General features: G+C 44.8%; 1 protein-coding gene across 1 annotated transcript in view; it reads right to left on the reverse strand.

Moving 5' to 3' along the window:
- Window positions 1–1,125: 1,125 nt before the first annotated feature.
- LOC143783204 (tyrosinase-like) overlaps window positions 1,126–14,425 on the reverse strand; it is a 238,609-nt gene continuing 225,309 nt past the window's right edge. Inside the window, exons 4-5 of the mRNA XM_077271623.1 lie at window positions 4,716–4,854; window positions 1,126–1,585 (exon numbers count right to left, since the gene is read on the reverse strand). Of these exons, the coding sequence (XP_077127738.1) occupies window positions 1,402–1,585; window positions 4,716–4,854 (323 nt within the window). The 3' untranslated portion in view covers window positions 1,126–1,401. The remainder of the gene's footprint in view (window positions 1,586–4,715; window positions 4,855–14,425) is intronic.

A 14,425-nucleotide genomic window follows, 5' to 3' on the forward strand; every position in this document is an offset into this window, starting at 1 on the left:
ACATCCCTTTAAGAACCGTCCTGGTTCCTAGCACCCCCAAGGCCCAGGCAGGCGCTCCACAGCCTAAGGTCAATCTTTTCATATCATGACACGGAACAATCTCTGTTTTGTGATTTAATTTTTCTCTTTACTTTTCAGTGTCAGATCCCAGTTCTAAGTTTGGTTCTAACCAAAAAGATCACCCTAAAACTCCTCATTCCTCTTAATTACATATTACTAGTTTTCTCCTTTAAAATGTGTGTAAACTATTATATAATTCCATAAATTACTTAGAAGAGTTCTTTATTAATTTTAGAATTTTCCTAAAATAAAAATATTTTTTTGATAAGCATCGCTTCATATGACTAGGGGTCATGTACTTGGCAGCCTTTGGATAAACAGTTACGTGTTCAGTGAGGTCATCACTAGGGTTGGATGGAGGGGGACAGCAGGATTCCTTAGCTAACTAAATGAAACTTTTTATATAAAAAGGAGAACCAAGAGTTTACTAAATATAATCATTTATTACTTCAAAAGATTTAATACATAATAAAATTGGATAATATACATCAAATACATATTAGGTGAACTACCCAAGTGAGTACAACTGACCGAAAGTCCACAGAGGGTAACCAAATATACCCAAACAGGCTAATACATAAGTGTGGTAGGTGGTAACAGCTCAGTGTGATTTTTCTCAAAGTAAACTGTGACACTGCAGCTAAATGCTCATTCTCTAAACCGTCCACCTTACTCCCATGCCTATATTCAGTATACCAGCCTGTTTACGTGTAAAAAATAACGGTAATAATTACCCATTCGTTGGTATCCAACTCCTGTGAGGACCCCGATCACCCCAACGCGCGTTTCGCGTGCTTGTAACAGCCTCGCTTCCTCAGGGGGCGTGGCACGTTTGGGTATATTTGGTTACCCTCTGTGGACTTTCGGTCAGTTGTACTCACTTGGGTAGTTCACCTAATATGTATTTGATGTATATTATCCAATTTTATTATGTATTAAATCTTTTGAAGTAATAAATGATTATATTTAGTAAACTCTTGGTTCTCCTTTTTATATAGTCTATGCATGAGTGATTCTAAATAGTTGGATATATTAAATCACTGGTATTTTTCTAATAAATGAAACTTTTGTTTTTCTTCAAAGGTTTCAAAAGTTTTAATATAGTGAGAAAGAATATGTCTGATTAGATGATAATATTATTGGCTCATAGAACTTCAGAAGACTTAATAATGAAATTCACTTTCATTCTCAGAAATAATGATCGATTCTGTCTCTGTATTTAATCCAGAAATAAATATAGATGCATCAATGAGCAGGTTAGTCCCCAGATCTCTGAACCAAATGTATATCCAGTGATGATGGTGGAGATGTGATTCTCAGGGCTGCACCAGATTCCTGGGCTTAGATGTTACCAGAGAAAGAAGAAAACTCATATCCAAATTCTACTGCTCTGAAGATGAGATCCCTGTTCTTGTAACATGGGAAATAGGGTGTAGCACAATCATTTGGACCTTGTCCAGGCTGGTTATTTTCAGGGTAAGTGAGCGGCGATCCATTGTACTGTGCAATCCATGACTCAAATATCCTGTGGAGAAAAAAGATATATGTTTTATGGTCATAACATCATGGAATCATGTCTTTATTACTAACTAAAACCAAAAAAAGGTAACTATCACCCTTGTTATTGTAGACATTGGTCCCCATTCATCAATCAGTTTTTTTCTAGTATTCTGGACTAAAACTTCTTGAAATGTCACTAACTGTTTGGAAAAATCATATTTGAGCAAAATTTTGTGACTTTTTGTGTGTTTACACAAGACCCAGCCAGATCCAATGATTTTTTGAAAAGTAGGCAGAGCCTATCCAAGAGGGGGAATATCCAAGCACAGCCCACAAATATATCATAATTTAGGCCACAAAATGGGCACTAATGATGACAGAAATGTGCTTCAGTATATGACTGGAATACATTTCTTGAGGTGACGTACAGTAGCCAAAAGATGCACCAAATTCATTAAGAAGACCCCAACTTAAGGTTCCATCACACTCAGCAACTTTGCAACGAGAACGACAACGATCCGTGACGTTGCAGCGTCCTGGATAGGGATCTCATTGTGTTTGACACGCAGCAGCGAACTGGACCCCGCTGTGATATCGCTGGTCGGAGCTAGAAGTCCAGAACTTTATTTCGTCGTCAGGTCGGCGTGTATCTTCGTGTTTGACATCAAAAGCAACGATGCCAGCAATGTTTTACATGGAGCTAACGACCTGCGAGAACGATAAGTGAGTCACCGTTACGTCACTGGATCGCTCCTGCATCGCTCTGGAGCTGCTGTGTTTGACGTCTCTACAGCGACCTAAACAGCGACGCTGCAGCGATCGGCTCGTTGTCTATATCGCTGCAGCGTCGCTGAGTGTGACGGTACCTTTACTCCATTGCACAGTAATTGGAACTCTAACCCTAACCCTTATCCTGGAAGATCACTAGACCCTGGTAGTGAATGGATGACAAATAGTGGATAAGCTTGCTACAATAAATAGAAGATTACGCACACAGGATTGCCTACAACTCTGGGAAGAAAATGGCCTTTAACCCACTCTAATTGTAGAATAATACCCTTCTCATGCCCGGTTCACTTGTTGCACGCAGGTGGTAGTTGTAGTGCAGGGACAGACAGATATAAAAAAGCAACCCTTGAACACAAATCTCACCAGCCCACATACTAAAACACCCTCCACCCATTGAGTTTCAATGTAAGGTTCAGCAAATTTTGCTTTGCTCAGTCATGCCCTTCTTCACTCCCTTAACTCCTTAGTGACAGAGCGAATTTGGTACTTAATGACCAAGCTAATTTTTACAATTCTGACCACTGTCACTTTATGAAGTTATAGCTCTGGAATGCTTCAATGTATCCCACTGATTCTAAGATTGTTTTTTCATGATATATTCTACTTCATGTTAGTGGTAAAATTTCTTCGATATAACTTGCGTTCACCCCTCAAGATGCACAAAACCACATTCAATACGTTTATTAACCCTTATAGTGCTTCACGAGAACTAAAGCAATGTGGAAGGAAAAATGAACATTTTACTTTTTTCACAAAAAATTTACTTTGGAACAAATTTTTTTATTCACACAAGGGTATTGGTATCAGGAGAAAATGGAACACAAAATTTGTTGTGCAATTTCTCCTGAGCATGCCAATACCCCGTATGTGGGGGAAAGCCACTGTTTGGGCACATGGCAGGGCTCAGAAGGGAGGGAGCACCGTTTGACTATTTGAACGCAAAATTGGCTTGAATCAATGGTGGTGCCATGTCGCGTTTGGAGAACCCCTGATGTACATAAACAGTGGATCCCCCCAATTTTAACTCCAACCCTATCCCCAACACACCGGGTCTCACAGTATTTCCAGTGCCGGACTGTTTAATGCCATAGTGCCGAGTGCCGGATTTGTGGCCATTCATCTGTCTGGCACTGGCACTCGCAAAGCAAGAAAAAACAGCTGTTCTCAACTCAGGTGACCTTACTTTTTTTTGACAATTAAAAAAGAAATGGAAAAAAACTCTGTGGGGGTACCCCATAATGTTCATAATCAGCAGAGGGAAAGCTGACGGCTGGGGGCTGATGTTAATATTCTGGAAAAGAGACAATATGCATAAAGGTTCCCAAGCGGTTAATATCAGCTCACAGCTGTATACTTAGCCTTTCCTGGTTATTAAAATGGGGGACCCCCCAAAAAACTGACGTAGGGTCCTTTTATGTTTAATAACCAGCAAAGGCTAGGCAGACAGCTGCTCTGGAATGTAATTCATCTGGACCAGGAAATTTAAATTCATGTAAATTAGCCAAGTGTTCCCTCACCATCCCTCTGTTTATGGATACAGTGGATTCTTTTATTACTTCAGTGGCACCATGACGATCAGTTGATGTTACATTTGCTTTCTTAGAGAACACATATGCAAAACAGGAATTTAAAAGTTCGGCTTCTCAATATCATTTTTGACCACTTATCCTTTTTCATTCTGTAAAACTCCTATAGCATCTTTGACTTTTCTTATCTATCTGTGATCCAAGAAGTATTGTTTCTCCTTTCGGAGAGTGACATGTTAAGCATGTCGAGGTGAGGAGACTTTAACAAGCCTTGTCACATGACTTAGGATAAAAGCCAAAGCAGAATCTCAATTTGCAGACACTGTGTTGTGGGGTACTGCCCCTCATCAATGCAAAGTGGAGATTTGGATTGGCTGAATGACAGGGGTCTGACCGGGATCCAAGAAGTATCGTTTCTCCTTTCGGAGAGTGACATGTTAAGCATGTCGAGGTGAGGAGACTTAAAGCCGCAATTTCCCAGAGGAGCATTTCGGCTTTAAGTCTCCTCACCTCGACATGCTTAACATGTCACTCTCCACAAGGAGAAACTATACTTCTTAGATCCCTGTCAGTCGCCTCTCATTCAGCCAAACCAAATCTCCGCTTTGCACTGACGACGGGCAGTACCCCGAAACACAGTGTCTGCAAATTGAGATTCTGCTTTGGCTTTTATCCTAAGTCATGTGACAAGGCTCATTAAAGGGTCGACCTTGACTGTTAGGATTGCTACTTCCATTAAGTGGCATTAGAGTTCTAGTTCTCTTCCTCTCTGAAGAGACAATTTGCCTATTAAATCTGTGAATATATTAATGGATGTAAATACTTTTTCTATTCACTCACTTGTCAATAAAACTGTGGTGTAAGATGAAGATTGGGTCATTACTGGAGATGGGAATCTGCGACATGGTGCCCCCCAAGTAGATGTGGACCAGGTTGTGCATACTCCTTTTTAATGTCACTCCATCTGGTGATAAGAAACCTGTAAAAAGAAATAGAATGATAGAAGGTTTCAGATACGTAAGATTTCATGGAATCCTAATATCATCTTTAGACTGAAATAGAATTTCTCAAACACTCAGATGGATCAAAATATTCTCTTAAAACACGAGACCTTCCTCTGCTGGTCACTGGGATATCAACACTTCTGTTTTTTGTACCACTTGACCAATACTGTGTGAAAATTATGGAATTATTGGAATTATTATTCTATAGACTGTTTCAATGAGCAGCTCTGTAGCTACATTCTGAGGCCTTCAGATACAGAAAGGCCATAGATAAAACAGCATGCAGCAGCTAACAAATCCCCTAATTGCTATTTTGGCTCATTAAAGGGACTCTGTCAGCAGGTGCTTTGTTATTTAATTTGAAAGCAGCATGATACCCTAATTCCAGAGGTGTGTCACTTACTAGGCTGTGTTTTGCTGCTTCAGTACAGTGTTTTATCAGCAGCATTATCAATATAGGACAATTGGCCTCGTACCTCCTCGTACCCAACCCTGCTGGCAACACTTTTTAACTTCTCTCTACCATCATACAATGTACACAGAAAGCTGTGGCGGAGATACCCACAGCTCAACATCTGAGCTCTACTGAATATGCTACAGAGAAAACTGTGATTCTATAGTAACTGCTTCCCCCAGTAAAATAAGTAACACATCACTGTAATCAGGATTGCTGTCCATAGAGTATGCTGCTGTCAGATTACATAGCAATGTCATGCAGATTCCATGTAATACCTTGTGGGTTTTATGTGAGTTTTACAGGTGCCTTACGTGGCATTTTTGTGTTTTTAAAATTTTATCATATTATTTTTTCTAATAAGGAAAAACTGAAACAGACCTATACCGTGACCACATTGTATGGTAATAATAATCCTAGAATTGGCAAGATGTTGAACTTCAATTTTACAATTTTTTTGTTGGAAGGAAAGACTCTTTGTAATATGCGAGTCAGAATGACAATGTTCCCGTCTGGGTAGTTTCCCTATGCTTTCTGCTGGAGTCACCCTCTCTAACATTATAACCAATGTCCCAGATTGTAATAAAAGGAAACAAACCTCTATAATAAAATCAAGGATTTTCACACATCCTACACATGAGGAAGGTCTGGTTACCCATATCTCATTGAACTGGCATATCAAAAACTCTTTTGAAGTGGCAAAATCTTTTAGAGTTGATCCATTTAAATTGGGATAATTGTGACATGGAATAAGGTGTCTAAGTGGTTAGCACTGCAGCCTTGCAGCGCTGGAGTCCTGGGTTCAAATCCCACCAAGGACAACATCTGCAAGGATATTGTATGTTCTCCCCATGTTTGCGTGGGTTTCCTCCGGGTTCTCCGGTTTCCTCCCACATTACAAAGACAGACTGATAGGGAATTTAGATTGTGAGCTCCAACGGGGACAGCGATGATAATGTGTGCAAACTCTAAAGGGCCGCGGAATATGTTAGCGCTATATAAAGATTATTATTACCCCAGGGTTAATCTTTCATCAAGGACTCAAGAATGAAAAAAGGAAATCGTTGGAGGGTTTTACTTAAAATGTAAAACAGCATTGTGGGAATACAAATGTGGCCATACTGATTGTTCGATTAATTACATTTATTAATGACTACAATCGTCGGCTTTTACATTTATTCCTTTATTTTAAATCTTTGAATGTTGTAAAGGGGTTTAATGTTTCAATCTCATCTCTTGTGAGTGTGCACGGAGTAGGACAGTGAGTGAGCACAATATTGGAGGTTTTCATCTTGGGAATGTCTGAGTACAAGAGGAACAAGTTGCAGAAGCCGTTCAGCAGTAGTGTTGAGCATTCCGATACCGCAAGTATCGGGTATCGGACGATATTCGCGGTATTGGAATTCCGATACCGAGTTCCGATACTTTCAGTATATACCGGAATCGGAAGTTCCCATAATTCGCAGAGCCAGAATTCAGCCAATGAGGACTAATTAGAAGTGTGGGCACATCCTGTTCTGCATGATGGGCATGTAACTACTGGCATGGCTGTGATTGGCTGCTGAAATGATGTCATGATGCAGCATAAAAGTCGCCGCCGCCATTTTGGGTTCAATCTGCTGTGAATTCAGTTAGGGACAGGACACTGTGTTCTGACTGAGGGCCAGTTTAGAGATAGCGATTTGCTTCATTGTGCTTTACCCAGGCTAATATAGCAACCGCCGTGTGAAAACCTTTTTTTTGCCTTGCAGCGCCGTTCACGGCTGTCTGCACGGTCTCTGTGTGAGTGCAGCTCACTCTGTAGTCTGGTCTGCAGCCACAGCCAGTTGTAGTCAGCACAGGGTGCGTCACTGCCTCATACTGTTCCATTGTCCGTTTTTCAAATAGTGTAGCCTGCTGCACATTTTTTCAAATTTATCCTATTAGTGGCTTTCCATCCGTATCCTGCTAGATTTTGGAAAAACGCTATATAGGATTACATATAGGAGCTTTTTTGGCCTTGCAGCGCCGTTTACGGCTGTCTGCATGGTCTCTGTGTGAGTGAAGCTCACTCTGTAGTCTGTTCTGCGGAAACAACAAACAGTTTATAAAGTTCACCAAACACTCCACTTTAGATTTGTGTAGGCCACATTAGCTCATATTAAAGTCTAGTCCACACTTGACAAAATTAGTGTTCCTTATACCTGTTAGCAGCTGTTCAGGAATAAGCACACTAAGCCCTTAGTACTTTTCTGCCTATCTGTATCAGTCTACCAAGATGAAGAAGGCAGGGAGTAGGGCACGTGGGCGTGGAGGTGGAGCAGGGAGAGGACGTGGGGATTCTGTGCCTGCTGCGGCCACCGGTGACTCATCATCCCCCAGTTTTAGCAGGGAACAGTCCTTCATGCGCAGCTTTGTTGGAGCTCGCCATTCCCCGCTCCTGCGGGACGAACAAATTGAAGCCGTTGTCGGATGGATGGCGGCTAACGTATCAACTTCAATTAGTGCCACATCCTCTCAGGCACAGAGCACTGAAGAGCACCCATCTGTCTCTTCACCACCTACCAAATTGCCCAGGCAGTCAGAGAGCCCTGGACAGGAGCCATCTCTACTTCTGTTCTCTGAATCTCTTGGCTTGGAAAGAGGGGGCCAGCCAAGCAGCATTGAAGAAATGGAAGAAGAGGCAGTATGCAGTGATGCCCAACAGCTTTTTCTCTCTGACTCTGAAGAGATGGGTGGGCCAGTGCCTCCGGTCAGCACACCTCAGTATGCATCTGATGATGAGACTCAGGTGCCACTTTCCAGTGCGTACTGTGCTGCCGAGACTACCCAGGAGAAGCAGTTGGTGGAAGAGGGTAGTGTAGATGATGAGGTCCTTGACCCATCATGGCGTGAGGTACAGGAAGGTGGTGGGAGCAGCTCTGAGAAAGAGATTCCCCGAACGGCCCAAAGAGGGAGAGGGAGGGGGAAGACTGCGGTGCCTGTAGCCTCCACTTCAGCACCCGTTAGGCGCATGCCTCTTCCAAAAGCCAAAACGGGTGCTCCCAAGATTTGCAGTGCCTGGTCCTTTTTTGACACAGTTGCAGATGACATTTGCTTTGTCAAATGCAAGGTGTCTCATCAGAAAGTCAAAAGAGGGAAAAGTGTCAGCAACCTCAATACCACAAATATGTGGAAACATGTGCGGACTAGGGTTGAGTGACTTTCATTTTTTTAAGATCGAGTCGGGTTTTGCGAAACCCGAGTTTGTCCAAAGTCGAGTCGAGTGAAGTCGGCCGATAATCGCGAAAAGTCGGGGATCGACCGAAACATGAAACCCATTGCAAGTCAATGGGGAAGCATAGTCGGCAGTAAGTGGAGGCCAGGAAAACACCTACAGTGCCCATTTTAATGCCAAAAACATCCATTCTTGTTTCTGAAGCTTGTCAATCTTAATTAACTTTATAATAATAGTTGGGCATTGGAAATTGGGGGTCATTTGGCAAAAGTTTTGGGGGGTAGGGCTGGTTCAAGGTTTTAGTGGGCCCAGGAAACGTGGACTACGTCACGGCGGTGGAGCAGTGAGAGGTAAGTATTTCAACTTTGCAAGTGCTGTGATCCTGAGCAAGCAGGGAGGCCCACTCGTTCACACTGGCACTGGCACAGGGCCCCTCAAAGTACGGCGGTGTGTTTGCACGGCGGGGGCGCCTCCCACCGGCAGCGACACTTTTGCGTACTCTGAGGGGCCCTGTGCCTGTGACATTGCCAACGAGTATGCCCCCCCACCTGTTGAAGAAACCTGCACTTTCATCTGCATCTTCCTTTTTGTCCCTGTGTAAGGTGGTATAGTATGCGGGAAGGGGAACCTGACTTTCAGCAGGGTCAGATTGTGGCTGTGTAGTGTGCAAGGGGAATGTAGTGGTCTGGGTCAAAGTACCACAAGACTCATCTAGCACCGGCTGGGCAATGGGCAGGATGAGGCGGAAACACTGATATAGGCCCAAATAATAAAGTGGGTAAAATGCAGGTCAAAATTGGTAACAGGACTAACCAGGTGGCATTGCTTAGTTCAGTGGAGTGGAAAACCCAGGAGCGGCAGACAGACACCATTAGTAGGGCCGAACCACACTAGTAGGCCCTATGCAGTTTAATATTACAAATGAAGGCCGAAAGCCTGAAGATTAAAGGTCAGGAAAATAACACAGGACAACACCAAGGTGCGGCACACACCGTTACTAGGCCCAACCAAAGTAGTAGGCCAACTGCAGTTTAATTATTTAAAATGTAAGCCGAAAGCCTGAACATTGAAGGTCGGACTCGGGACAACAAAGCAGGAGAAAACCCAGTAGCGTCAGACACCGTTTTAAGGGCCCAACCACACATTTTAAAAACAACTACTTAACGAGAGCTTTAAGATTGAAGCTCAGCTTTATACAGTGGAGGACAACACCATGGAGCGGCACACACCGTTAGTAGGCCCCAACCACCAATTTTTAAAAACAACTACTTAATGAGAGCCTGAAGGTTGAAGCTCAGACAAGGAAACCTGGTGGAGAACACCCAGGAGGAGGAGAACACCCAGGAGGAGGAGAACACCCAGGAGCGTCAGACACCGTTAGTAGGCCCCAACCACCAATTTTTACCAACAAATACTTAATGAGAGCCAGAAGGTTGAAGCTCAGATTTATACAGTGGAGGAGAACACCCAGGAGCGGCAGAAACCGTTAGTAGGCCCCAACCACCAATTTTTACCAACAAATACTTAATGAGAGCCAGAAGGTTGAAGCTCAGATTTATACAGTGGAGGACAACACCAGGGAGCGGCAGACACCGTTAGTAGGCCCCAACCACCAATTTTTACCAACAAATACTTAATGAGAGCCAGAAGGTTGAAGCTCAGACAAGGAAACCTGGAGGAGAACACCAAGGAAGAGGAGAACACTCAGGAGGAGGAGAACACCCGGGAGCGGCAGACACCGTTAGTAGGCCCCAACCACCAATTTTTACCAACAAATACTTAATGAGAGCCAGAAGGTTGAAGCTCAGATTTATACAGTGGAGGAGAACACCCAGGAGCGGCAGACACCGTTAGTAGGCCCCAACCACCAATTTTTACCAACAAATACTTAATGAGAGCCAGAAGGTTGAAGCTCAGATTTATACAGTGGAGGACAACACCAGGGAGCGGCAGACACCGTTAGTAGGCCCCAACCACCAATTTTTACCAACAAATACTTAATGAGAGTCAGAAGGTTGAAGCTCAAACAAGGAAACCTGGAGGAGAACACCAAGGAGGAGGAGAACACTCAGGAGGAGGAGAACACCCGGGAGCGGCAGACACCGTTAGTAGGCCCCAACCACCAATTTTTACCAACAAATACTTAATGAGAGCCAGAAGGTTGAAGCTCAGACAAGGAAACCTGGAGGAGAACACCAAGGAGGAGGAGAACACTCAGGAGGAGGAGATCATCCAGGAGCGGCACACACCGTTAGTAGGCCCCAACCACCAATTTTTACCAACAAATACTTAATGAGAGCCAGAAGGTTGAAGCTCAGACAAGGAAACCTGGAGGAGAACACCAAGGAGGAGGAGAACACCCAGGAGCGGCAGACATCACTAGTAGGCCCCAACCAAACTAGTAGCCCAAATGCAGTTTCCTATTTTTTTAAAAAGCACGAAAACCTGAATTGAGGACAATTTTAATTAGGGACTGCAGACAGACTTAGTAGGCTGTCCCCTGTGGACCATGCATCCACCACATTAACCCATTGCGCCGTAATGGACACGTAACCTTCTGTGGCCATGCCTACAGGTCCATGCGTCTGTTGTCAGGTGCACCTTTGTACTCACAGATTGCCAGAGTGCATGGACAATGCGGTCTTTTACATGCTGGTGGAGGGTTGGGATGGCTTTTCTCGCAAAAGAAGTGTCGACTGGTTAGTTTGTAGCGTGGTACAGCGCAGTCCATCATGGCTTTATTAGTATTAAATAAAATATATAAATAGGCTCTATGAACTTTTAAATAGGTTCCAGGGGTACACGGGCAGCATTGGTGTGGTCAGCGAAGGACGATTGCAAGGAGGGACCGCAGACAGGCTTACTGGGCCTAAAATAAATAAAAATAGGCTCTATGCAGTTTTAAATAGGTTCCAGGGGTACACAGGCAGCATTGGTGTGGTCAGCGGAGGACGATTGCAAGGAGGGACCGCAGACAGGCTTACTGGGCCTAAAATAAATAAAAATAGGCTCTATGCAGTTTTAAATAGGTTCCAGGGGTACACAGGCAGCATTGGTGTGGTCAGCGGAGGACAATTGGAAGGAGGGACCGCAGACAGACTTCCTAGGCCTAAAATAAGAAAATAGGCTATATGCAGCTTCCATTAGGTGGCATGGGTACACAGGCAGCATTGGTGTGGTCAGCGGAGGACAATTGGAAGGAGGGACCGCAGACAGACTTCCTAGGCCTAAAATAAGAAAATAGGCTATATGCAGCTTCCATAAGGTGGCAGGGGTACTCAGGCAGCATTGGTGTGGTCAGCGGAGGACAATTGGAAGGAGGGACCGCAGACCGACTTCCTAGGCCTAAAATAAGAAAATAGGCTCTATGTAGCTTCCATTAGGTGGCAGGGGTACTCAGGCAGCATTGGTGTGGTCAGCGGAGGACAATTGGAAGGAGGGACCGCAGACAGACTTCCTAGGCCTAAAATAAGAAAATAGGCTCTATGCAGCTCCCATTAGGTGGCAGGGGTACACAGGCAGCATTGGTGTGGTCAGCGGAGGACAATTGGAAGGAGGGACCGCAGACAGACTTCCTAGGCCTAAAATAAGAAAATAGGCTCTATGCAGCTTCCATTAGGTGGCAGGGGTACACAGGCAGCATTGGTGTGGTCAGCGGAGGACAATTGGAAGGAGGGACCGCAGACAGACTCCTAGGCCTAAAATAAGAAAATAGGCTCTATGCAGCTTCCATTAGGTGGCAGGGGTCCTCAGGCAGCATTGGTGTGGTCAGCGGAAAACAATTGGAAGGAGGGACCGCAGACCGACTTCCTAGGCCTAAAATAAGAAAATAGGCTCTATGCAGCTTCCATTAGGTGGCAGGGGTACTCAGGCAGCATTGGTGTGGCCAGCGGAGGACAATTGGAAGGAGGGACCGCAGACAGACTTCCTAGGCCTAAAATAAGAAAATAGGCTCTATGCAGCTTCCATTAGGCGGCAGGGGTACTCAGGCAGCATTGGTGTGGTCAGCAGAGAACAATTGGAAGGAGGGACCGCAGACAGACTTCCTAGGCCTAAAATAAGAAAATAGGCTCTATGCAGCTTCCATTAGGTGGCAGGGGTACACAGGCAGCATTGGTGTGGTCAGCGGAGGACAATTGGAAGGAGGGACCGCAGACAGACTTCCTAGGCCTAAAATAAGAAAATAGGCTCTATGCAGCTTCCATTAGGTGGCAGGGGTACACAGGCAGCATTGGTGTGGTCAGCGGAGGACAATTGGAAGGAGGGACCGCAGATAGACTTCCTAGGCCTAAAATAAGAAAATAGGCTCTATGCAGCTTCCATTAGGTGGCAGGGGTACACAGGCAGCATTGGTGTGGTCAGCGGAGGACAATTGGAAGGAGGGACCGCAGACAGACTTCCTAGGCCTAAAATAAGAAAATAGGCTCTATGCAGCTTCCATTAGGTGGCAGGGGTACACAGGCAGCATTGGTGTGGTCAGCAAGGGACAATTGGAAGGAGGGACCGCAGACAGACTTCCTAGGCCTAAAATAATAAAATAGGCTCTATGCAGCTTCCATTAGGTGGCAGGGGTACTCAGGCAGCATTGGTGTGGTCAGCGGAGGACAATTGGAAGGAGGGTCTGACACAGTAAGTACTCCGAGTCCCAAAACCTAAATTGATGTTAATGTATCCCAAAAAACACCAAAACAAAAAAAAAAAAAAAGGGTGGCATACTTAGGTACAGGGGTGGGCTCCATTGCTGACTTTCAGACATTGTAATTGGGCTCAAAGTATTTACTGGTGTAAATGTAGGACAGGGCCCCTGACTATTTTAACTAGCATCATACATGTCAACAAATTGTTATTCTCTGTGTCAGCCATTGAAGGATTTCAGCGCATACACTAAACAGTGGTAGAGCAGCGAGAGATAATTTTGCAAGTGGTAGAGCACTGTTTGACCTGGTGGGGGGAAACTCTATCCTGGCCGGCGGTACAAGCCCAGGGCCCCTCATGTTGCAACGGTGTGTCTGACGTTGGGTGCGCACCACCACCGCCAAAGACACTTCATTGTACTATGAGGGACCCAGTGCCAGTGCCGTCGACCAAAAGTGGGCACACCCACCTCTTCAGACAAACGGCACTCTGACGGGTGCTTGCGCCAAGTGGCGAGACCACGGCCCCGTGGGGGGAGTTAGGCCATTTAGGGAGGTGTAAACATGTCGTATGCTGGACAAACAGCAGCTGCAAAGTCAGAGATTGGAACAGTCAGTAACACCAGTCCCAAAGCAAGACCTTTTTTGCAGGAAAGCTATGTGTCAGCCGGGAAAGGTGGGGCAAAATAATTTGAAATCCATGAGTGGTTCATTTTAATGAAGGTGAGATCATCAATATTTTGGGTAGCCAGACGAGTCCTTTTTTCGGTCAGGATTGAACCAGCAGCACTGAATACTATTTCTGATAGCACACTAGCTGCTGGGAAAGCAAGCTCCTGCAATGCATATTCGGCCAATTCAGGCCAGGTGTCTATTTTGGATGCCCAGTAATCAAAGGGGAATGACGGTTGAGGGAGAACATCGATAATGGAGGAAAAATAGTTAGTAACCATACTGGACAAATGTTGTCTCCTGTCACTTTGAATTGATGCTGCAGTACCTGTCGTGTCTGCGGTCATTGCAAAATCACTCCACAACCTGGTCAGAAAACCTCTCTGTCCAACGCCACTTCTGATTTGTGCACCTCTAACACCTCTGCCCTGTTGCCCCCTGCATCTCGTGTGAGAACCATCACCGGCGCTGTGTGCTGGGAATGCCTGAATCAAACGGTCTACAACAGTAGCTTGTTTGGTTGCCAATATCTGTTCGAGGTTCTCATGTGGCATGATATTTTGCAATTTGCCTTTATAGCGAGGATCAAG

This window comes from Ranitomeya variabilis, chromosome 6, assembly GCF_051348905.1.
Source record: "Ranitomeya variabilis isolate aRanVar5 chromosome 6, aRanVar5.hap1, whole genome shotgun sequence".
Lineage (NCBI taxonomy): Eukaryota > Metazoa > Chordata > Amphibia > Anura > Dendrobatidae > Ranitomeya > Ranitomeya variabilis.